Source organism: Medicago truncatula, chromosome 4 (assembly GCF_003473485.1).
Source record: "Medicago truncatula cultivar Jemalong A17 chromosome 4, MtrunA17r5.0-ANR, whole genome shotgun sequence".
NCBI classification, from domain to species: Eukaryota; Viridiplantae; Streptophyta; class Magnoliopsida; order Fabales; family Fabaceae; genus Medicago; species Medicago truncatula.
The window spans coordinates 60768908-60794911 of NC_053045.1; the positions used below are offsets into that span (position 1 = coordinate 60768908).

At 31.8% G+C, this 26004-nt stretch overlaps 3 protein-coding genes across 3 annotated transcripts; 1 reads left to right on the forward strand and 2 right to left on the reverse strand.

Moving 5' to 3' along the window:
* The first annotated feature begins 14017 nt into the window (after positions 1 to 14017).
* Positions 14018 to 15108, forward strand: LOC11421920 (uncharacterized). The gene is made up of 2 exons (XM_003609954.3): positions 14018 to 14477; positions 14817 to 15108. The coding sequence occupies exons 1-2, from the start codon at positions 14250 to 14252 to the stop codon at positions 14967 to 14969; spliced, it is 381 nt and encodes a 126-aa protein (XP_003610002.2). The 5' UTR covers positions 14018 to 14249; the 3' UTR covers positions 14970 to 15108.
* Positions 15109 to 15402: 294 nt separating this feature from the next.
* Positions 15403 to 21696, reverse strand: LOC11424668 (uncharacterized). The gene is made up of 3 exons (XM_003609955.4): positions 21104 to 21696; positions 19370 to 20602; positions 15403 to 15880 (listed from the first exon to the last, which is right to left on the reverse strand). Exons 1-3 carry the CDS (start codon positions 21616 to 21618, stop codon positions 15403 to 15405), a joined length of 2226 nt encoding a protein of 741 aa, XP_003610003.2. The 5' UTR covers positions 21619 to 21696.
* Positions 21697 to 24518: 2822 nt separating this feature from the next.
* LOC11443758 (transmembrane protein 230) lies at positions 24519 to 25462 on the reverse strand. Its single transcript, XM_003609956.4, has 2 exons — positions 25068 to 25462; positions 24519 to 24831 (listed from the first exon to the last, which is right to left on the reverse strand). Exons 1-2 carry the CDS (start codon positions 25252 to 25254, stop codon positions 24710 to 24712), a joined length of 309 nt encoding a protein of 102 aa, XP_003610004.1. The 5' UTR covers positions 25255 to 25462; the 3' UTR covers positions 24519 to 24709.
* Between the last annotated feature and the right edge of the window lie 542 nt (positions 25463 to 26004).

Consider the following 26004-nt stretch of genomic DNA (forward strand, 5'->3'; position numbering starts at 1 on the left):
AAACAGAAATCATTATTATTTTATCAATTGTCTATTATTAATTTCTATCTGATAAAAAATTAATATATTAAATCTATGAAATACTTTAGAAAAATCAATTAAATTTTGTATAAATAAAAATTAGTTATGTATCGGTATATAAATGTTAATTACTTTTAAGAATATTTGAAAAAAATATTATTTACTATTTTATTTAAGAGGTCCATATGATGTGTCTTACTATTTTAAATAAAAAGTGGATTTATAGTATAATTGAAAAGTGGTAAATTATATATAAATTATAAGAATAATTGAAAATAATATTATTTACTATTTTATTTAAGAGGTCCATACGACCTGTCTTACTATTTTAAATAAAAGGTGGATTTATAATATAGTAATAAAAAATTCTCTTAATGTTATTTAGTTTGTTTGTGTTTGGGTTATTTAGAGGGAACATAACAACCGCTATTTCTGACAAAATGAAGTATCGCTTGTTCATATCTTTGATAAAGTTAAGCTATTATCTTTTTCATGGTTGAAAACTAAAAGTTCAATGTTAGATTTTGACCTTAATCATCGGTGGGTGAATCCGTCAATTTAGCCACTTAGCTTACATGCTTTGTTGGTTTCTTTGTTGTGGTATTGTATTTACCTTTGAGTTCTATTTGTGCACATCTCGTACTAGGTAGGTAGAAGCTTTTTGTGGTTAATATGCTACATTTTGTCTTGTTAAAAGGGAAGAAATGTGATATTTTTATTAAAATTTAACTATAAAAAAGTGTAAATGTTTACTTTTGAATTATTTTAGAGTTACAGTACCAATCGTTCGGGAGAACCCGAGTTTGATTCATTGGTGGCACAATTCTTAGCCATATTATATTATTTTATGGTTAAACGCTAAATTATGAAGGTCTTTCCTCTAAAAAACCGAAAGATTAACCCTAAATGTTATATGCACTCGATGACTCGAACTACATAGTATTAACAAACATGTAGTTTGATGAATATTGATTTCCCATATAATGGAAAGCAATTTCCTCTAGAATTTTGCGGTACTATGAATCTAAGGGCATTTTAGAAAAGGAAAATTATGGGTTGACATCCTTTTTTTACCATACCACTCATATACCACTCCAAATGACATTTTTTATTTATATTTCTCTTCCCTTTTATCAATTCATTTCTCCCTCGTCCACTAAACAAATGGCACATGAGGGTGTACAATGGAGGGTTGTCATATAGGATGGTCAATGTATCATTACTTTTTAAAAAATTAGATTAGATCGGCCTAAATTTTGTGACAATGACGTAGCAACTGTTTAGATGACATAGACGTCCCAAACTGAAAAAATTCATTACATTCCTAAAACATATCCTTACTTAGCTAATGTTGCAGGAAACATCTTTGCCATTGATTTTACTATTTCCGTCCTTAATTAAAGTATAACTCTCAGTTTCAAATGACTTAGATAATAAGTCTTTTTTTCGTTTTTTTGAAACAAAATATTTTTTCCAGGACATCGTTGATTTTAGCTTATGACCTAACATTTGTTTGTTTCTGTGTATTTTTTACAATGATTTGTTAGTTTAAATTTAAAATTAATCAGTGGTAAATATAGTTTCCCCTAGAATAAGCTCGTTCTCTATGAAAATTACTACAAAAATTACGGGCTGTTATAGAATTGGTAATTATTGAGGTTGGACCACACTAATGATCAATTAATTATAGAGTTTCTAATTGTCAATAGCCAATTATTCAAGAAACGGCTTGAAATGAATGGTACTAGTATTACCTAAGGCAAAGGTAAACTGCTGCATGGTGTTAAACATTGAAATGCATGTATTAATTTGTTCTCTATATGTTGCCACTCTAAGAGGATGGAATTGAAGAGACTGATCCCCACTACTCAAACAAATGCTTTAATAATCATATAATTATGCAGCTACTTGTAACATGCAAGTTGCAACACACATGTGCATTAACAAACGACAACTCGACAAGAATCTATAATGTTGTTTATTCCTACCTGTTACGGCAATACAAGAAGCTAACTTTCATTTTTTCTTCTTTCCATTTTTAGTTTTACAACATTTCAATTTTTATCCATTTTGGGAATTACAACACCTCATTCATGATCTACCATTTCTTTCGGGGAATGCTAACTCCCACCGGACACTCTTAATAATTTATAAGTATCCTTAAAGAGTGTTAGGAACAATCGTTAACAAAACACTTTCTTTTTTAGTTGTTATTTTAGAATTATGAGATGTGTTATTTAAATACAAAAATGTTAGATATCATATCTGGTTGTATAAAACGTAACTGAGATGTGTGTGGTGTTGGAATCAAAAAGGGAGAACAAATAATATAAAAGTAAAAAACTATATATACACCAGTTTTGTCATTGGATCACTTCAAAAACCAACAATCGGTATATTAAAAAAATATTGCTTTGTTTTTTTTAACAACCATCACATATGATAGTTTAAACCAAAATCGATATTATAAGTTTTCAACCATCAAAGTGAAAGTAACTTGACTTTATCAAACATATGGTGAATTATATTCACTATAAGAATTCCCCTATTTACTAACCAATTCAAAATTGCATTACCGAGGGATTTAGACCCTCAGTAATTACTAGCGGAATAACCCCTTAGTAACAACAAAAAAATCTTCAATAACGTTATTAACAGAAAAAACCCTCAATAATTCAGACATTTACGCTACTGACGGATAAATCTGCCAGTAATGTTAATGACGAACTTGTCTCTAATTACCGGCGGAAATTTTCGGTCAGTAATGTTAATGAAGGATAGCTGCATGTGCCTTTGTATTACTGAGGAACATAAATCTGTCAGTAATGTTATGACAAATTAAATAATCCGCCACTAATCATTAATATCCGCCAATAATATTGTGCATTAAAAATCTGTCAATAACTCAAAATATCTATCGGTAATCTGAAAGGAAACTTCGTCAGTATTCAAAAAATCCGTCGGTAATGACGAACATACTAATTCAATTTAAAAAAACAAAATAAGAAAATTAGAACAATCAGAAACACACATTTGGGTTTCATTCAAGAAAAACACACATCCAGAAAAACATATGTATTTAGTTTTCCCTCTGCTCCATCTCAATCGTTCTCCTTCATCTGGTTTGCCATCCAATGGTTTAAAAGGAGCAAAGGGCTGGTGTTGAAGGAGCAAAGGGCAGAACTTGGTGAACCAGGGGCGGTTCCTTTCATGTAGGAGCTACCCCAAAAAAATAATTATTCTTCAATCGGTCGGTATGTATTTATATCCGGCTACCTCAAATAATAAACATTGAGCTACCCCAAACAAGTTCAATTGTTGAAAATTAAGATAAATAAGAAGGTAAAAATATTATTACATGATTGATATATATATATATATATTGGTTTGATACTTTCAGTCTTAATAACAATTATAGAGAAAACTTTGTCAACAATAAAAATTATCAAGACAATAGTCATAAATAAATTAAATGAACAATGAGTTTATTGCAAATAACCTATTAGTTTACATTGGAAAATATATTATTAATCTATATATTTAGTAAACACTCAATTATTTATAAAACTGGTTTCTTGAAATGCATCTTGTCCAAATTTTCTAATAGCTATTGTCAATTTTTATCCTTTGTTGTTGTTTTAATTTACATTTCATATAAGTAAAAATTATTGTGATTTTTGTCCTGTATTTATTAATCTACAATACTTGTGATTTTTAAGTTAAGTTCATACAATTTTGTTTAATTTTAGTCCTTGATTTTTTGTTATAGATATTTAATGCAAGACCAAAAATATTTTTTTGTGAAATTTTAAAAAATCGAGACAAAAGTTGCATAAAATGTCTTTAAGGACTAAACCTTAAAAATTACAATCTATAAGACTAAAAACATACTTTATCTTTCAATTTAATATGTTGGTTTTTAAAAAAAAATTATAGTTTTTTTTAGTAATTTTTTATTTTTTATAATTGGCTCCTGCATAAACTTTTTGCTAGCTTCGCCGTTGTGGTGAACCCACACGCATGATCAAAATCTCGAAGGTTCTCTACTAATTGAGGTGAATTTCTTAAATTAGGTTCTAATTATAGCAAAAGGGGACTGGCATTGGCAATTAGGGTTAGGGAAATTGACATGCAATGAATGAGGATTGAAAACCTAGTTGATTTTCCCTTTTTGTTATTGTGTTGTTACATGTGTGGATTTTCCTTTTTGTTTAGTTAGCCTGAAAATCTTTATGTGAGATCAATGGGTATTGTGATATAGAGTGAGTTCTTGTTTCAGCCATACTTTTATGTTGTAATACATTCTCCACTTTAACAGATCTGAGAATGGAAATTAATTAATTACTCACAAGTTGTTTGTTTTGTGTTTGGCTCAATTGCATTTTGGCTCTGTTCAGGTTCAGAATTAGAATGTAGAAACTTTAGTTTTATTTAGGAAGATAAATGTAACATAAACACTAATTAAGTACTAACTAAGACCATTTAAAATGGCTTCTAGATGAACATGGAAGTGCAAAGTAGGCCCTATGATTTGGAAGCCTTATTACCTTAAATGTTTCTTTTAGTCTTGCCATGCTTAATCTTACTCTCTTTTGCTACTTGTAGAAGTTGTTTTGGCTAAAATGTTTGATATTTGGAGTTTAATTCACCAAAGATAGATGAATGATAATGTCCTCTCATTAAATATGAGATGGTTATCAATACCTTAATTTAGTTTGTGTTTGCAGTCTATTTGTGTGATTATGTGAATTATTAACTCAAGTTGTTCTTTACATCTCTATTTGTATGATTGTGTTTATTTATAAAATATAGATTGAAACATATTGCAAAGATGTAAAATCTTCATTTTCTACTATATATATATATATATATATATATATATATTTGTATGATACAAAAGTAAAATTTGAATGCACAAACCATCTTGCACGAGTATTTGAAATCAAAGGGCTAATTTAAATTAATTTTGTTGTTTACTGAATTTGATCTTTAGATTTCCACTTTGACTTCTAGACATTTTACCAAGATTGGTAAGGAGCAATCTATACATATACCTATTATGAGGTCTGTAAAGTCTTCCCGGATACTTATCCAGCCAGATAAAATTACTGACTGTTCGCTTCATATTTTGCCGAGGTGTTCCCATTCATCTTCTGATCTTAAGCACATTTTTAAGGTTGTCATATTTTTAGCTGCTTAGACCTTAGTTGAGAGAGATTGAGATTTGAGAGAGAGGGTGAAAAGAGAAGAGGCGCTGCTGTTGTGAGTGAGTGTACTGTAAGTGTTTTATCTATTAAAAAAAAAAAAATAGGGAAAAGCATGTGGAGCTATAGTCCCACATAACAGCCGAGTGATCTTTCGGTTCTGCAGTTTTCTATTAACCTTGTTATTTTTTGCTGTCATGGCCTGTTGTTGGTGTATTGTTCCCTTGCCCTTTTAGATACTGCTTGTGTCGGGGCCTGTTGTTGGTGTGTTGTTTAGGCTGGCGCGGTCTGAAGGCCTTCTGCAGCTGCTGGTATGTTGTTAAAAATAAAAAAACTATGACTGTGTGAAGGTTTGAATGCATAAACTCTCACCTCAATTTTCTTTATTATTTTGATTTTGTCACTAAAACTTGGTGTTTGAGATGTTTGAAGTGTTCAGTTAATGTTAATTTCTTGTTTCACTTTTTTGTTTTCTAGAAGCTTTGATAACATGTTAATTGACATTTAAGGGTCAAGCAACATTTAAGAGTTTCCCTGATAGCTCGGTATGGTGGTGATCGCGTTTTGCTTGACACGCTAAAGACCATGTATCCTTCAAGCGTTTCTTAAGCTTGGCAGTTATCTCCAAGCTGAGGCAGATTGTACAAAAGCAATAAGAATTGACAAAAAGAGTATGAAGACATACTTCCATACAGGTACAACTAGAGAGATGCTGGGCTACTACAAAGAAGCAATTGTTGATTTTAAATATGCCCTTGTACTTGAGCCAACCAACAAAAGGGCTGCTTCAACTGCTGAAAGATTGAGGAATCTAATACTCAAGAAGAGTTGAAGGATTTGCAAGGATTTTGAGTTAGGAGGGAGATCAAGATCAAATTTTCCTATATTATGATAATTACTTTATTATGTTAGTTTTTAGATTGTACGAATATTATTGATATATTCATGGTTTTGTACGAAAATGATTTATGGATTGTACGAATATTATGATGATATAGGTCAGTTTAATTAATTTTTGTCTTATTAAATTAAAAATTTATTTCATTAATTTATTTGTGTTTAATAAATTTTATTTCTTTAATTAAAATTAAAAAGTGGAAAAGAATAAAAAAAAAAAGTGAGGAGTATATTATTGGCTGAAATTTTCGTCAGTATTGCAGATCAATATAAACATTACTGGCGGAATTTTCCCTCAGTAATGCAGAGGTAGTTTTGACAAAGCATTATTGAGGGAATGTTTTGTCAAAACTACCTCTCCATTACTGAGGGAAAATTTCGCCAATAACATTACTGACGCTCATATTACTGAGGGATTTATATTCGCCAGTAATATGTACTACTGAGGAATGTTTGGCGTTACTAAGGGATTATTTCCGCCAGTAAAAACAAAAGAATAAAAACCAGAATTCTTGTAGTGATTTTCCTTAGCTTTGAAAACTATGTCATTCCTTCATTCCACATAACTCAAACACAACATAAACCAAAAAAAAAAAAAGCTTTGGTAGTCCTCACTCTATTTCTCAATCAGGTTGGTGGTATTAACAACCACCAATATTGATTTTCACATGAGCTACACCGGATGAAATGCTAGTTCATAACAAAGATCAAATAAAAATTAATGGGTGTATCCTAACAAACTTCATATATATATATATATATATATATATATATATATATATATATAATAATAATAATAATAATTAAGATAAAATAACTAATGAACATGACATAAAATTTCTCTCCACTTGACATAAAATCTCTCATCTTAAGATATAAATTTAAAACTTAATTTTTTCTTTTTCTTTTTTCTTCTTTTATCTCGTTACTTTGTAACACAAAAAAAAACTATCTTGAACAATCTCGCAAATGCTTATATCTATAAAAAATAAAAAAATAAAAAAATCTCAAAACATTATATGCAAACAGACCATTAATCGGTACACATGTGTCTCACTCACCTAATAAAGTAATCAACCCTAATGCATGGTTAACCAAAATGTCAAGTATATTAAAAATTGATCGAGGGACCAAACTCATGGATATAAAATAACCAGGGACCAATATAGTAAAAAAAGTAAAATAGGAAATCAAAATTACTCCATTCGGAATCACTAATTTTGTTTATGAAAAAAAATAATATTTGTACAACTATTTTATGATAACTTTTTGATAACTCTCTCTCTCATACTCACGTAATGTTTGCATTCTTTCTCTTCTCTTTTCTTTCTCTATTATTTTTTACCAATAAAAATAGAGAAAGAAAAGGTTGTCATTAAAGGCTTGTTTGTTTTGGGTGATAGTTGAAGGAAAGATTGAGTAAGGATAGAAAGTAGAAGAATGAGCAATCTTTCCATAGTTTGGAACAAACTTAAAATGGTGAGGAGGGATACTGATAGGTTAGGTCCCACACAAAAAATGTTTATGCTCTATACACAATGGAAACAGTGGCGGAGCCAGGAATATTGTAAAGCCCGGGCAAAAAAAAATTTGCAACACATTTATAGGGCGTACATAAGAAATTGCAAGCAAATATTAAAAAATGTAAAGAAATTGCCCAATTTATAGGGATTTATATAAGAAATTCATAGGGATTTACACAAGAAATTTGGCCCGGAGCCCAGGCAAGTGCCCGGGGTCACCGGGCCTTAGAACCACCCCTGAATGGAAAGCATAGAGAAAGCACTATTTAGAGGAAAATTACATAATAGACCCACAAATGCATATGCTTTTCAATGTGACATTAAAATATATTAAATTAAAATTAAAATATACGATGTAATGAAGTAAATTCTTGCTGTTGTTTCTATCGAAATAAAATAAATGTGCAATTGTATAGATTTATACTATTAATAAAATTACAATCTTTCTTTCCTTTCACTTTCACTAATACCAAACAACTAAAAAATCATCTCACTTTCCACCCACTTTCTATTCACTTTCTTTCCTCTAACAATCATTCCTTTTACTTTCTTTCCTTCAACTTTCCTTTATCATCCAAACAGAGCCTAAAGGATTGTACAAATACCATTACTCTTTTTTTTTTTTTACAATACCATTACTCTTTAAGTGATGTATTCTCGTGTAAATTTAAATTTAATGTGAAATGACAACTGAAAAATTCCACAATGATATAATTTTTTATTTTCATATAGTAAATTATCAATTTACAGTATTTTTTTTTTTTAAACTAGCGGAAAAATAATATGACATTACAAACTTTTATATTGAGAGATTTTTTTTCTTCTAAAAGGGATGCAAACAGCACGAACCAACAAAGATTAAGAGAATAGATAACAAATATGAGTGATTTAAATGATGTAATATGATATAAAAAATAATGAGAAAATGAGATGAATATTTTTTTTAGTTGAGAGAATGAGTCATTGATTTTTGAGATAGATAGATATATTAGGAAAATTATGAATGAATCATTGATTATTTTTTTTTAATTGTTGCTATTATTTTGGGTATAATCGATGAAGACGATGAGGAAAAGGGAAAAAAATTAGATGTTGGTGGTTGACTGTAGGATATAATAGAGTTGCATGATTCAACGAGATCATCCATTTAAAAAAGATCAAATTGTTAAAATAAAAAAATTTATAAGGTCTATGGTAGACCACCTTCAATATTGATCTACCTTAGATAATTAAGGTTAAAAATTGACGGAGATGATTCAAAAATGTAATGACATAAAACATAAAGGACCATATTAAGACGTTTTTTTAATTATGAGACCAATTTAAAACAAATAATTAAATTAAAAAAAACCTGAATGAACAATTAAGTCATTAATAACCATACACCATATGTTTATCATGCAGAATTTTCCATTAAACCCTCATAACAATGTACACCATATGTCTTAGTTGTCCCCATGCGCAAAACCTACACCAAACTTGTGCTAGTTTTGATAATTGATTTTACTAAGAAAAATGATTATTGATTTTTTATCAAGTAGCTTTGTGACTATAAATTTATTTATAAGGTAAATAAGTGGGTAATTTGGAGTTTGAACTCCGTCACCTGAATATATATTATGATGTCTCTACCAACTGAGTTATATTTACGAGACGAAAATATTCATTAATTTTGTTTATGAAAAAAATATACAAATACAATTAATACATTTATTCAATTAAAATACTAACCTACACCCTCTTTGATTCAATTTAGTAAAAAATATAAGTAAACTTCAACAAAATTTACTATATTCCTCCTCAATAAAAAAAAAATATATATGTTTGATATTATTATTATTCTTTCAAAAATATCATTCAATGTATGTTCTTCTAAAACAAAATCACGTAGAAAGTTAATTAAAGAAAATTGGTAGTTTAGAGAATACACCAATTTGTTTGATTACATAAAAAAAAATATGATTGCTAATTTGAGTAGTTTTAAATAAATATGATATAATTTCTTCGAAAAAAACAATACGATATAATTGTAAAGGTAATGAGACAGGAAAATGAAAAAATTTATACTGAGAGAATGACTGATTGATTTACATGATTTTAAAAGATTATAATTCAGCAATATGATGTGAAAATGCGATAAAAGAATTACATCATAATATAATATACTTTTTTATAATATAATCCAAAAAATACATTTAAATTTTTTCTACGATAGGAAGGCCATCTACGTTTCTTATTCGAAAAAGTGGATTGACAATGTCTGTCTGCATGTTACTAATAATAATAATTTAAAAGCTCTTTAAAAAAAAAAGTTAAGAAAATATATAATTATATAGTGAAATTTTGCCACTCATTGATCTTATCCCACTTCAGGCATCAATCTCAACAGATAGACGTGAAGGACCCAGTTCACACCAAAAAAATCATACGTTAAAACTTAAAAGCCAGCTATAATCTATTGCAACCTATAGTTCTATCAAGTGTAAAGATATGTGGCAAAGGTTAAAGGGCAAAGGCAGCCAAAATCAATGATGCTTTCATTATATGCGGCAAAGGGTAACGGCAGCCAAAATATTGCCGAGCTAATGGTAACTAGCTGATTGCATATATGAAGAAATAACCCTCCCCAACATTTTTTTTTTGTATATATATATGATATGATATGATCACATATTAATTTTTTTTATGAAGTTAAAATGAAATTTATTCAAAACGCAAAGAACCCTAGCGAGCATAAGGAATGCTAGACTAGAAATCTTAAAGTAATAACATACAAAGAAAAAGTGTGTCGTGTATATGCGGAACACCCAAACAAACAACCATACATCAAATATAAACTTCTAGAAACAAACCAAAAACACCCTCAAACTTCCACAAACAAATCAAAAACACCCTCTACTGAGGCCCCAAAAAGCAATAAAAACTAAACACCAAAACTAAGAAGTCATTTCCAAAAACTAAAGTCTAAACATCCGCTCAATAGCAGAAACAAATCTTGTGCCAAATCGTTGCAAAATCCTCCAAAATAACCATCAAACCTACCAAAAACTCGTGTAATCACACATTGCTTCTCTTCTGCAGGTGAGTGCAATTAAACACATGTAAACAACCAAAAAATCACCACCTAGAAAACACATACAACCCCACAAAATCACAATGAACTGGCTTGAAACAAGCAACACCGTCTAACAAAAACCACAAAAAACAGAACTACCACCGAAAACCACCACTAGCCACTACACGCACCACCACAAAATTACGAGCGCAATGATGACATATTAATTATATATAACTAGCGTTTATTCGGACACTTGGTACACGTCTGTCCGTTCATTTTATTGCACTAATGTATATAAATTACGAGCGGTAGTTTTTATGAAATTTTAATTAAAATTATAGGTATAGATAATAAATGTTTTGCACTTTCATATTGGAACAAACTATATTTATTTTTTTCAATGATACGCACAATATAAAAACTATAATATCTTTGAAAAGAAATTATCAAATATAATATAAATTCTTATATTTTTGAATGACATAAACAAATAGTATTCTTTTCTTAAAGGTATAATTGGAAGGAGAAAAAATCAGTCGAAAGAGTCTACTTTCTTTATATATATAATATAGAATAGATACATAGTCCGCACTATATATATATGTGTGTGTTGGGGTTCAAACCCCGAATTATCCTGTTATTTACCTTATATAGGATGGATTTCTAGCCATCAGAGCTAGGTTACTTGACAAAATGTAGTCTTAAATATGAATTAACTAAATTTTCATTTATTAAAAAATATATTTGACCAATTATTTTGTGACAACGTTTTGACAACTCTCTCTCATACTCACATAATGTATGTACTTATAATATGTTTTCCTTTTTCTCTCTATATTGTTTTTGACCAATGACAAGAGAGAAAAAACAAGGTTGTCACAAAATTTGTTATCAAATGATTGTTCAAATATTATTACTTAAAAACAAAAATTTTAGCCTTGTTTTTACTATAAGCGTCCAAAAGCAATCTTGCTATTAGTTTATGAAAACTACTATTCTCCCTTTCAAAATTGTTTATCCCTTATACCGGTGACAGTTAGCTACCGCTGAAAAATATTGAACGACAGTTAATTGCCGCTGATATAAGGAATGAGCAATTTCATAAGTGAGACGAATAATTTTCTTAGGCTTTGTTTGCGAGTTTGGAGGGGAAGGGATGGGAGAATTTTGGAAAAAAGGACTGAGCAAGTGGAAGAAATAGAGTACATTGGAAGATGAGGGCTTTGGGGGGTTAATTTTTCTTCATAATATAAAACCCTCCTCATTTGGAGAACTAAAACTTGTATTGAAGTAGGGTTTTGAGGGATTTAGAGGGTTTATGTGAATTATTCAAATTTGTTCTATGTTGTTATAATATATTCTTAATATTAAAAATATATGAATCATAAATATTAGTTTATCATTTAAAAAAAAAATACTATTTTAAAAAAATGTGAAGGATTTCTTCATTTCCCTCTATATTTTTCATCCCCACAACTCTTCCTTCCTCTTTCCTCCAAACTCTCAAACAAAACCTTGGTGTATGGCCCTTGCCTACGGAAATAAGATAGTAGATCATCCTGATATTTTGCTGGTTGATTAGCAAACTTTGGGCCATGAGAGCTCGTGTGTTGTTGCCACTTTCCCATCCTCAGACCATGTTAGGTAATCGACTGTTAATTTGGTCCATGTGGTGTAGACCCAAACTGTCGAAATTTATGTTTTGATGTTTCTGCTTCATCTTTCAATCTTAGAAATGGTGTGGAAAAGTGTTCATTCCTTAGATTGTGGGTTACATTCCTAGTAAAAACAATATGGAGTAAATAGGTAGATTAATCTTTAAAATTGTAAGCATCAATTAAAATAGTCCTATATATTTAAAAACCGGCAAATGCACCCCTTAAATTATAGTGTTAGTCAAAATAGTCGTCCATCAACTCTTATTGTTAAAGTCTATAACATGACATAACACATTAACTAAAAATGTTGTCTACATTGATCGCACATGAATGTCACATCACCAGGGACTAATTTGCTTATAAAATTTATACATCTCACAAACTAATGTGTCAACAATTAGTCCATATATAATTGCAATTGCCAACGGATTTTCACCAAGATTATCTAAATTGCATAGATACATTAGCCGTCGGTGAGATGATATTGACGTGAAATCATTATGAAGTATAACCTATAATGTCATAGTCTTTAACGAAAATACAAAAAATATACAACTATTTTTACTGGTTCTTACCATTTTAAGAATCAATTTATCAATTCACTAAAAAAATTATGGAATGTCATAAATTAGAAAGAAAAAAAAAGGTGGTCAAAACAGATGGTTTCTATTTACTTTTAAGAATCAATTTATCAATCCACTAAAAAAATTATGGAATGTCATAAATTAGAAAGAAAAAAAAAAAAGGGTGGTCAAAACAGATGGTTTCTATTTCCTTATCATATTCATACATTTGTTCGGAGCTTCCATTTTGAATCAACTTTAATTTGTAATGTATCCATCAAATCAATGGAAGTGTTCCCATGTCATTTCATTCATGTTGTTACTAATAACATTTGAGATGTCTTATCACTCCCAACCCCAATCCCTTTGAGTATTCAAATGGGGCACATTGACAAAAACTTAAAGACATAAACATCATCAATCTTGCTCCTCAATCTAGACATAACTGTCAATAGAAGATCGTGGTAATCGCGAGCCCCTCAATGATTGAAATCATTCACCGGTTGATCTCTTGGTTCTTGACATTGTATAATACTAGCTGCAGATATATTAGATCTAGAATATATGTAAGTGGATACAATTGGATTCTCCATCCAAATTCAACAACTCTGCAGTCAATTCACTAGTACTTTCCACTCCAGTTACTTGCTTTAGGTAAACTGAGTGCATATTTGGATTGATGATGAGTTTGGCATAATTAATGTACTTTGTAACTTCAACAAAATTACATTGATAGTGATTACTGTACCTAAAGATACACTGAATCAATTGTTCGAAACCAAATATTCCTTTCTACACCAAATAGAAGAGTTGTCATAGCAAGTGCAAGTTGGTCAAAACATTTGTTTGGTCAAAATAATTGTTAGTTGCTGAACACTTCTTCCAACTAAAAATGAAATATAATTGAGTTATGCAGTAGTTGAAAGGATGGGAGATTCCGAGCTAAGAGGATACGCCTTGAGTAAATCACAGCAACAAACAAAAGTCTCAAGATAATAACAAACTATACAAATATATTGAGAGAGGGTAAGATATCACTGAGATATAGCAGCCAAAGGATGATATATCACAACCAGTCTTTATTGTTAAGGACAAGACATGAGTTGATGATGTAGCAGTATGGTTTCGTATGGCATCAAAATAGATATCTTTCACTATAATAATATCAGAGAGAGAGAGAGAGAGAGAACAGTCCAACATAACCACTAGAACCGTGGGCACGCATGTCAAAACATGTTTACCAGCTCCTTGATCAATAATTGCATCCACCTTTTTTCTCTCTCCCTCTCTCTCTCCCTCCATCACTTCCATCTGATGCACTTTCGATGCTCGACTATATAATGTTTGATGCAGCAACAATTTCCCCTATGGGTAGCAAACCTGATTTTCATCACATGATGAGTTCTTCAATCTTTCTTTTATGCTGCTTTCTCACACTCTCTTTGTATTCCATCTCCCAACACACAAGCAATACTTATTCTCTAGGTTTTACACCAGCAAGGAAGTTGAGCATGTCCGCTCCTGGACATGACCACAAATTTCATGAAACTCAGGTATGTTAGTCCCCTATTAATTATCTTAAAGAGTAAATAGTGAAAAGATAAGCAACATGATACAACTTATTATCAAGGAAATTTCCTCGGCATAACTTTTCCTTCTCCTTAGTGCATTCATACACCTTGAATTTACTGCACATGAAAAATCATGGATCTCAAACATTTGCTAAAGATCGAATGGCTCATATTCTATTTCATCATAATATGAGTTGTACGATCTTCATTCATCACCAGATATCCTTTCAATGAGTAATTTCCTTGACTAAAGGAAATTTAGGTCCACCATGCCCCTTTCCTTATTGCTTCCATTTCATAACATGAATGTATAAAATGCAGGTATCAGATGAGGCAATGGAAAGCACTCCAGCTAATGCAGATTTAACAACACTAGAAATTACCGGCAACAGTTACAGTCCTCATGATCTTGTCTATCATACAGATTATCATGGAGTAACTACTCATCCAACTCCTAAGCATCCAAAACCATAGGCTGAAGATTTAATTTTGATTTGTGAAATATGCAGACATGTATTCTAGTTCTTACCAATATATAAAATGTAATGCCCTGTGTGTGGGAAGAGGAAAAAAAAAAGTTTTGTTTATACACTGGACCTGATTACATGATTCATTTTGCTCATCTAGTTTGACCAATACATTGGCACATAACTTGTAAGCCATATATAGTTCACAGAAACATAGGAAAACTGATGAGCTGGTCAGTAAGACGCTACTGATGTCAAGCATTCCAGTAGGTGAATATGATCCAGTAATTCTTTGCCAAAGCAGGAAAAATTGAAATAAAATTAAAAAAAGAAAAAAACATTATTACAATTTATCATGAAGTGAAAGCATTCCATTAATATATTGTCTTCTTGTTTTTTTATATTTCTGAAGAAGCATCATGTGACGAGTTACAACATCCTCAAACCACGAAAGCAGCTTCTAATTTGTCCTTGTGTTTGGTACACAAAGAGCATAAATCTTCAATATTGAAAGATTTTTCTGTGTTGAATCCACTTCTGGCTTCTTTTTCCATACGAAGAACCTGAAGCCATCGGATGTGCTCAAATGGATCTTTATTTTTCTGAATTGCAACCTCTATGTTACTCAGCACTTCCGAAAATCTACATTCATTACATATTCTATCAACCAAGTGGAGAAAAGTCGTTCTCTGCTTCTGAATAAGCCTATGATAAACATCTGGCGGCAAGGAAACTGCAGCAGTCAAGCATGCTTTCCGAAAAGTAGGATTAGAAGTGCAAATAATCCCAATGGCAACATGTAAAAGATTCACAGACACAAGATCAAGTTTTTGAGACAGAGAATTAATGCAACCATAACACGGTCTTCTTTGGTTTTCATTCCAGCAATGAAGAGCAAAATGAGCTACTCCTTCCCACCTGCGTTTAGAATGATATAGAATGAGCGAAACCAGATATCTAAATCACCATAACGATAACAAGTTTCTTTAACATGTGCTACAATATTGTGAACTCTTTTTAGCAGTTCAATCTTTCATTTGCAGTGATGCAGTTGCTCCATTAAGAAATTGCCCGCCCCTATAACTGCTTAAGGTCTCTTCAATCGCCTCACCCAATTGCAAGTACAATTACCAAATTGAATTCAAACATAACATAAATCTAGCAATCAAATACAATTGAAGTAAAAGAAAAATCAAACAGAAAAATAAAAATGATAAATTTAGGAAGACGTAATGGATAAATAATCTTCCTAAATAAAAGAAACCCGGTCATAACATATCTCTCATAACATAACCAAACATAGTAAGTCCAAGTTTCACTCTCTTCATGCGGACTTGAGGACAACAAACCAGCACGAAGATGAAAGGTTGATAATATTACACACATCCTTATCAGTAGGGTAATAATTGAGGTAGATTAAATACTATGAAAACTGGTCCATGAATCAGCTTTGCATAAACATGGGTCTCTGAAAGCTTGGCCCGGTGTCCTGCAGACACACTTGTCTAATTTTTAATAATTGATTTTAGAGTGGGTCACTCCACATGCATAGTTTCAGTTTTCTGATTCAAGAAACATCTATCAAATGATTTTTTAATCATTCGATATAGTGCTAAAGCAGCTATATACAAGAACAACTTAAAGGGAAAATAAATTAAAAATAAATTTACTCATAATTCTTGGAATCAACGAAAATCTGAAAAATAATTGCTAAGGAACAAGAGGTCCGCCCATGATTATGGCCATCATACAGTGCTTTGACTAGATAGGAAAGAATACACAAAGATGTAATGATTAGTTATATTATTTTTTTGGTTTCCCAAAGGTTCCCTCCACTAGACATAATGCCATTTGAGGCATATTGGGCATTAAATGTGGGTACTTCTCCCAAATGGGAATCAAACCTTGGTTCACTACATTGTAGGAGTCTATAGGATTGTCGACTGAGCAGTGTAGAATTTTGTTTTCAGAACATCTCTTATTATTTTTACACTGAGAGAAGAAAAACTGAAACTACTAAAATATGCTTTTGTTCCCTGCAAATATATAACTTTTTGTTTATAGTCCGTGTAATTTATTTATTTTAATCCTTGCAAATAAACCACTTTTATCTTTTGTTCCTTGTTATTTTGTTGTAGTCCATGAAATATTTGTTTCCGTTTAAATTGATGCCTATATGAGCTACAAAAGAAGTAAAATGAATATTACACACATAATACAGAGACTAATTCCAACATAAACAAATTTAACAGGAACTAAAACAAAATAACAAGATCAAAAGTAAAAAGTTGTATATTTGCAAGGATTAAAAACTCGAATGAAAAATTTCAGACTAAAACCAAAAAGTGGTATATTTGCAAGGACTAAAAATATATTTAAGCCAATTGAAATTATATTATCTGAGCATTTGTGAAATCACTTGTTTGTAAGAATTAAAATATGAACTAACTGGCGCCAATTGGCCATTTTCTTTCTAGGCATATCTACATACTAGCCTCTAAATCAGTAATAGGTAGGATATTGTAATATCATATTAAATCAAACTAATCTCCATTGTAGCAATATTAATAATGCTTATAGTAAACAAATGCAAAGCATTCGACCAGGAAAAAAGAGAAAAGTCAAAATCACACTAGATAGGGGAAACTGCCAAATAGGTATTAAAGAAACTCCAAGACTAAGATTTGCTAATTTAACAGAAAATATTTCTGAAGGATTTTCTGATTCTCCATATATATTATCCATCCTATGTTCGGTGTACTTCTGATTTTCTATTTTGAAAATTGAAAGTATTTCCAGAACAAATTCAAGCAATCCATGAAATTCAAAAATCCTCAGCAACAAAAAGCCTTATTTTTGACATCGGCCACTGTCCGCACATTGGTTAAGCATCCACTGTCAATGGAAGACATGCACTGGAAACAGACCACTTAATCCAACAACCAATTGCTGGCATGGCATGTCTCCTTTCTCCGGTGGATTTACACATAAGTGCTTGACTACAGGGACAGACACTGTCTAATTTACTACACTCAATACCTGTTACTAGCCTGTGTGCACACCAAATGTGAAAGTTTTATGCTGAAACCATAATTCATAGTTTTGCAATTAAAAGCATTTTCGTCAACGTGAAACAAAGGGACCCACAAATATCTACAAAACCAGTTATGAACTGAGCTCAGAGTAGTCAATAGCGGTGCTATAGCGGCCGCGTGTAGCGTAGCGGCGACAAACCGCTACGATAATCATCGTAGCAGTGCAGAATCAAATAGCGGCCACTTCAGCTGCTATAGTGGCGGAGCAGAGTGTAGCGGATAACAACCGCTTCAGCCGCTGTTTGATTTTAGAAGGAAATTTCCAAATTGACCCTATTTTTAAAACCTTTTTGAGAGCATTTTGGGGATTTTGTAAACCCTAACACTTTTCAACTCTTTCTCTATTCTCACCTGCCCCACAAAACACACTCTTCTACCTTCCAACTGATAAACACGACATGGGGATCTCTCTTTCTCTGTTCTTTTTTTCCTTCCTCTGTTATTATTTGTTTTATGGTTTCTCTTGTTTTATGATTTTTTATTTGTTCCTATGTCCTTTGTTTTTTTGGTGTTTTGATTTATTAATGTTTCATGAGATTTGAGTGTTATATTTAATTTTATATTAAATAGAATTTTGTTTATCCTTTACAGTATTATTATTAGTGTAATATGTCCAAAAAATCATCAAATATCGGTGACTGCTTTTTGGCATACCGTTATACGCTATCCCACTTTTGGGATTGGCTGCTACACGCCGCTATCCAAGATTGACTACTATGACTGAGATTTTGCTGATTTCTTTACACAGGTTTTATCCAATATTCTTCATCAAGGAATTCTTCATGAAAGATTCAGATCGACTTAAAAATGTTGTAAATTATTTGCCTTTTCTTTTATCTTTACATTTCAATGACTAGTTTAGCAATCACATGATAGAACGGAAAGGCCAAAATACCCATTCAAAGTTCTATACAATTGATTTGCATACTTGCACCCAACATCCTGAGCGAGAATGAAATTTACACAAAATATAGACACGTCTAATTGTTTATCTACCTATAGCTCCCTCGGTCAGTCTCTTATCATCGAAAAATATTCACTTTAGAGTTCGGTTCTACTTACAAATAATACATACACATGCAATTATGGCATAGTTGCAGAAAGTCTAAAGTTTATGAAACATGAAAAACTATGTATTTTCCTTTTTTCTTAATTTGTGTATCGTCCTAATATGACTGCATTTATGTAATAGAACTTAAAATGTATACGAAAAGGAAAATAAACAAAAAAAGAAAAAGAAAAGGGACCATGGTAAACTTAAGTAAAGCTTACTGCAACCATTAAAAAAAAATTGACGTTAACATTTACTTACTCAAAAGCAGGTTCAACCTCAATACTGAGTGTAAGGTGCAACGAAAATCCAGGAGAACCATCATCAACACCATAATTTGTATAAGCCTCATGTGGAAAACCTCTGGGAATATACAATACATCACCCTCCTTGAGAAAGAACTCTCTTCTTACAGCTTTTGTACAGTCAACATCGGAACCACAGAGACTATCATATAAGCGAGGTAACAGCTGACCGGGTCGAGAAAATACTGTCCACTTCTTGGAGCCAAAAATCTGGCAGACAAACACACAGTGATCATCAAAGTGACGGGCCAACCCTTGAGAATTAGCTGGTGTTAAGTACAAATTAGCACCTACTGAAGGTTGGCCAAACATAAGTGCTAATGTATCGGCAATAGAAGCAATGCGCTGATATCGAAACTCGAGACCACGCAGAGCAACAGTATAACCCTCTTTATAAGCTTGCTCGCACTTTAAGACATCTTCATTAGTAAAATACAGAGGTTCCTTATGGCATTCCGGATGAAAGTAATGTGTCTCTTTTCTGGATTGGCTATCGGCTTTTACAACCCGTATATCCTGCTGGTAGATTATAGGACAGCCTAGTCTATCTTTCACCTCAATTAGGAAATTGAGGATGTTTTGCTCCTCTGAAGCAATAGGAAAACAAGACACGAGATCTTGAAGGATTGAATGAAGTAGGGAAGGAACACTCCCATTCCAGTTCAAAGATTGTATAAATGGGCTAAACATATCATTCACGTTGTGATCCTCCGATGTCCTTGATAGAAGAAAAGGTGAAACTTCCCAATGATTTGACAGAAAATCTTCAAAACTAGAACCACTTGTACCAAAAAGACCTCTTTGGACCACTTCAAATGGCAAAGAGACACTAAGTTGTGAAGCATTAATGGAAAGCCTAAAGATGCTGTCGGCAAGATCACAAACTCCAACATTACTCTTACAAAAACGTCCTTCTACATTAGATTTCACATCACCTCTAATCACCAAATGATGAGTAGCATTTGCCCTTATCTCTTTTAGAAGGCTCAGGAATGCTTCAGAAACACTTTCAGGGATATTATGTAGTTGCTCAACATTACAGACATTGATAAGAACAATAATTGCACTGAGCAAAGCCACCGATAGTTCATCTTCCCTAATCCCAATCTTAAGAGCGTGAAAACTTTGATTTCCCTCAGACAATAAACAAACAGATTCCACGCGCTTAAAAACCTGAAGAAACACAGACCTAAGGAAATTTTCAATATATCCAAAACAACAGATTTTCAAGTGTAAGATTTTACTTAAATAGTTTATTTTTTCCTATACAGCGATAAATTAAAAGAGCATGTTAGAAATAAAAGCATTGCATGTTAGGGCCTTGTTTGGATAAACAACTTAATTAAGCACTAATAGCATAACTTAATTAAAAACGTATCATATAAGTGTTTATGTATGAGCTATTTCTGTAACAAAAGTTGTTTGGATTGACCTCTTTAAGCTTGCCTACTTACATAAACAGTTGAGAGATTGTATAGAAAAACTTACGGAAACAGCTAATGGCATGTCCATAAGCTGTTGTCAACTTATTTCTATAAGCTCCCTATGATAGTCTATGAAAACAAGTTATAGCTACATAAAAACAGTTTGAATTGATTTTATCTTTTGTTATAGAAATAGCTTATACATAAACTGAAATAATTCAATCTAAACAGAAGCTAAAAGTAATTGCAATAGCATATAGCCTTACATTAGTTTGTGCAAGGCAGAGAAATTGAGAAGTTGCTGTTGAGCGAAAGCTGTGGTAGACAAATCCAAAATGGCATTGCAAGCGGAGGATAAAACTTTCCTATCGGGATTCTCCAACAGAGAAATTAATCCCTTGATGGTTTCGGAATCCGTAGCGATTTCTTCGTTGATTTCGAGGGAAACGAGGGAGGCAGCGCCGGTGATATCTGCGGCGCGGCGTGCAATTGGGGAGTGTGTGGAAGATAGGAGAGTTGGAAGTAAAGCGAGGATGGGTGTGACGGAGGAGGAGGAGGAGGAGTTGGAGAGGAGAAGAGAAGGGTGAAATTGGAATAAGCATTTTTTGATGAAGGATTGGTTGGTGTTGGAGTTTGAGTTTGAGTTTGAGAGAGATGCAAGTAACAGAGCGAATAGGGTGTTGGGATGATTGGAGAGTTGGGATTGAGAGGATGAACAAGAACGTTTCCTTTTCTTTTTTTTAACGCCGTCAGATACAACAACTGCATCACGCTTCTTCATTCTTCTCGCTTTTGCTTGCAGATACTCTGTTCTCTTCTCTTCTGCTAAGGGCGGGGGCCAAAAAGCACCTATTCGAGAGTTGAGATTTTATTTTTTTAGGCAAAATGTTTTTAAATTTAAATTTTAAATTGTTTTTGTTATAAATTGGTCTTTTAAATTTTAAATTTTTTACAATATTATTTTATTTTTATCAAATTCAATTAAGACATGTTTATGTGAACATTTAATATTAATTTAATATGTTTAAATTCACCCTTCTCAAAATTAAAGTTTATATGTGTATTATTCGATCTTGGTTTCCAAAAAATTAATAATTACTTGATTATTGTTGATGAATTATTTATCTCTAAAATTAAGCTTGAATTAAAAAATAATAAGAAGAAAATGTGTTTAACTAATCATGCTTGATATCATAAACACTTTTAAACTTACCAACTTAATGTTAAATGGTTGGTTGAAAAATGGGTTACAATGTATAATCATACTCTAAATGTATTGATCCATTTTCTATATCTAATTCTATGTTAAAAAAAATGTAAAATATTGATCAAAATTATTCATTGTCTAAATTACATTATAGTAAAGCAATATTTATTTGGTGGATTTGAGCGCTTTAGAAATTAACATACTCTTGATTATAAGCAACCAAAAATCTCATAATGTCCTTCATTTTGTAGACATCATACACACTAACATTACTTTTGTTAATATTTAGAATCACATTTATCATTGGATTGTTAAGTGAATCTTCCCTCAAGATGAATGCGTAAAGTTGCATGTTGATGACAGTTCTGATGCTTCCGGTGATATTGGATGATAAAGTTACATCTGATTTTTTTTTTTTTCATTTTTCAAAGAGCCTAATGATCAAGCTCTCACACTTATGAAAGTGAAAATTTGTTGATTTGAACCCATTCCGATAGCATTTTATCATTTAAGTTATGAGTAAATAGTCAATTTTTCCCTTGAAATTGTAAGTTTCGTCAATTACCCCCCAAAATTAACAAAACTTCAATTACGCCCTGAAATTGCATAACGTTAATCAATTTACCCCTCCGTCAAATTTTTCTGTTAACTGTTTACGGTTATGATCAAATCCCCCCCTGAAATTTTGCAGTTATGTGCAAAATATCACCCTAAACTTAAAAATTTAGATTTTTTTCTTACCAAAAATCATACATTTAGTTCTTCAAGTAGTATATTGTACCTATTGTCATAAAAATTCTATTCACAAGAAAATGAATGAATATATACCAAAGAAATCATGGTTTTGTCATGTGCAGCCTTTTCATTCATATTTCATATTTATCAACAAGCCTTGTTTCTTCTTCTTTCTGCAGATATTAACATATGAACACACAATTATCAAAGACTTGTGTACACAGTTTGTAACTTCGCTTATATAGCTTTTCTCTGTTACATGTGAATCACACTCCTGCTTTGCATAAATATGCACCTACCAGCCACCAAGTCAAGTACCATTTCAACCAATTTAATATCAACATTTTCTTCAAATGATGTTGTAGGAATGATGAGGGGAGTGCCTCGATTAGAGGCTGAGAGATCTTAATAGTTGTATAATGTTTATCGAGTTTGGTTGTAGCTTGTGATAAAATACTTTGTACTAGTAAAGATACTGTGCAAGATTGTACTGACGTTGAGAAAAAAAAAATGGCGGAAAGCATAGGTGAAACATATTAGGTGTGAAATCCAGCCACATGTGATTGGGGAGAATACTTTTTCATAGATTCGATCCGTGGCGGAGCTAGAAAAAATATCGAGGATGGGCTAGCAAAATATACTCTAATATATAAACATAAATTTTTCAGTTGTAATAAACGCTAAGCACAAAGTTTCATCAAAAAAGTAAACTACATACCTTAGAAAATTAAAATAATTGGTTACGTAATCCAACTAACTTGAAGGTTTTAAGGTTATGAGTTTGTAGTTAGGTCGCATTTTCAAAGAGGGAGAAGTTGTGTCCAACGTAACAGGGGAAGGGAAAAGGCTAAGAATGTTGGGTGGGTCATCTAGGAAAAATAATATAATCTGAGGATATTTTTGTAACTTCCCTAAAGAAAAAAATATTTTTTTTTGGGGGTGGGCCGTGGCCCACCTCAGCTCTTTAAAGCCTCCGCCACTAGATTCGATAGATAGACGGTCTCATTAGGGACACTCTTTAAGGATTCTAAATTAAAAAGTCAAATATTTCAATTTACAATAGATTGATTACATAAATTATCAACTAAAAAAAATTACTCCAATTAAGATTCCCCCAAGAGGTACTTGCTGGGAATAAGGAAACAGGGAGTGCCCTGCAGGCCTGCACAGGGGGCGCTGATGAGGTGGCTGGGTGTATTGTAGACAGCCTTTGTTTCAATTGGAGCCTAATCAGACATTGCACGAAGCACTAAATAACATACACAATGAAGATGTATTTGTATAGGAGGTGTGCACAGGTCTCTCAAACATTACCCTTCTATCAAATGGAATAAAATAGTATACTATTATTACCCCTTAGCCTCAACTTTACAAGGCAGAGAGAGGTAACGTGACATAATTTTGATGCGAGTAGTTGGCAGAGTGGACAAAGTGAATAGGCTACAAATTTAATAATTTGTCTTCAACTATGAGTTATATTCTATCCTATTGATATGAATTCCTTAACTCAACAAAATGTGCACATTCAATCCTTACCAGGGAATATGATTCACATGCTCGGAGTGTCAATATGCAGTAGTAGAATGCAGGTTTTTGGGTGTTCAATTCAAAGACATGATGTTGCACTTGACTTGCTACAGGGAAACGAAGATGGGGTGGATTCCATAAGTGAAATTACCTTATAGAGTTATAAAGCAAATTGGGCCATCATAATCAGCTAATAAAAACACTGAAAAGAGTTCAAAGCAGGAAGATTGATTCTTCATTCTATATAGCAATATAAATTTTTAGCAGCTATAATTTGTAAATATATTTGTTCAGAGCATTTGTAGTGAATGTAAATGTACATTAGACGCAAGGCAGAACAAATAAAACAAAAGGGCAACCATAGAAGATCAACATCTATACATAAGGATGGTACTGGAGAAAACTATACAGGAGGTATGTTAGAGAATGAGAACCCTTTGTATCCCTTGTAAGCATAGTATGCAATCCGTGTATAGTAGAAACCTGGTATGAACAAGATTGATCCCAGTATTGCAAAGAAGAGACCTGTATATCATTCAATAACAAAAATTGATCAAACAAAACCAAAAAATAAACTAATATTAGTCCTATGCTCAGGTCTAGTGAAATTGTTTTCATCTTCTTTATTATTAATTTCTAATTTCTAATAATAAAAAAATCACAATCCAAGAAATTTTCTCAATCAATTTCAAAAAAAAAAAAAAAAGTTAATTCTGAATCAGGGAAAGAAAGATGGAAGAGGAAAAGGAGGTGAATGTTACCGTGAGCAGTGTCGCCGCCGACATGATTGTAAGCCATGAGAGAACCGATGATGATACCTAGGGTTCCGAAAACGAGAAGAGCGACGGCGAGAGCAATCTCCTTGATCGGTGGTTTGTTATTCGCCGTGTATGATGTTTCCATCATCATGTCTTCATCGGAAATCGAGAATGCGTGATCTACGTACATTTTTAGAACTCTCTCTGATTTTTTTATTTTTTTTTGTTTCACCTAATTCAGATTGTAGATTCAGCTAAAGTTTTTGATGAGCACGAGTATCGTATGCGTGTGTTGATTGATTTATGCTTTCTTTTTGCTTTGATTTCTGACTTTGTCTTCAAGTTTCATTTTTTAGAATCCGTACGCTATTGGATTTATTTCTATTCGCCCTCAATAATCAAAATTATACAAGATTTCAACAAAGGTCTGCATTATTAAAGTATTTTTGTTTTTGAAAGAGCATTATTAAAGTATTAAATCTTTTATAAAAATATAAGGCTAAATATAATTTTTTAAGAAGATAAATGTAAGTGTAAATATCTTAATAAATAATCTAAATAATTAGGAAGTCTAAAGTATATTTTTGTCTCTTTATAATTTTTTTTGTTCCACCAATTATTTTTTTTGTCTCTTTTAAGAGTTTTATACTTTATATAAGAAAGAAAATTAAATTACGAAATTAACTAAGGCAAACCAATTCATCTGGCACCATCTTCTAACAAGTTTTAGAGTTGAAGGAAAAACATTAAAAAAGGGAAATGTTAACCAGTGTCTGAAAGCAATGGGTGGTCTTAAATAGTAATTTTTTATGAAAAATTGTGTAATCAGTGAATTGAAAATTGAAAATTTTGACATTTGTAAAGAATAATTTCTTAATTTAGCATGTTTAAAGAGTGTTCCGGAGGCACTCGTTAACAAGACCCTTAAAAAATTATAATA

What these genes read in the sequence shown, in the direction of transcription:
- LOC11421920 (XM_003609954.3), top strand. Translation starts at nt 14,250, where the DNA reads ATGCTCGACTATATAATGTTTGATGCAGCAACAATTTCCCCTATGGGT. An exon ending in ACAAATTTCATGAAACTCAG is followed by an intron (nt 14,478 to 14,816) that starts GTATGTTAGTCC and finishes TATAAAATGCAG; the next exon opens with GTATCAGATGAGGCAATGGA.
- LOC11424668 (XM_003609955.4), bottom strand. Translation starts at nt 21,618, where the DNA reads ATGAAGAAGCGTGATGCAGTTGTTGTATCTGACGGCGTTAAAAAAAAG. An exon ending in TCTGCCTTGCACAAACTAAT is followed by an intron (nt 20,603 to 21,103) that starts GTAAGGCTATAT and finishes AAATTTCCTTAG; the next exon opens with GTCTGTGTTTCTTCAGGTTT. An exon ending in GAGGTTGAACCTGCTTTTGA is followed by an intron (nt 15,881 to 19,369) that starts GTAAGTAAATGT and finishes TTCTAAACGCAG; the next exon opens with GTGGGAAGGAGTAGCTCATT.
- LOC11443758 (XM_003609956.4), bottom strand. Translation starts at nt 25,254, where the DNA reads ATGTACGTAGATCACGCATTCTCGATTTCCGATGAAGACATGATGATG. An exon ending in CGGCGGCGACACTGCTCACG is followed by an intron (nt 24,832 to 25,067) that starts GTAACATTCACC and finishes AATGATATACAG; the next exon opens with GTCTCTTCTTTGCAATACTG.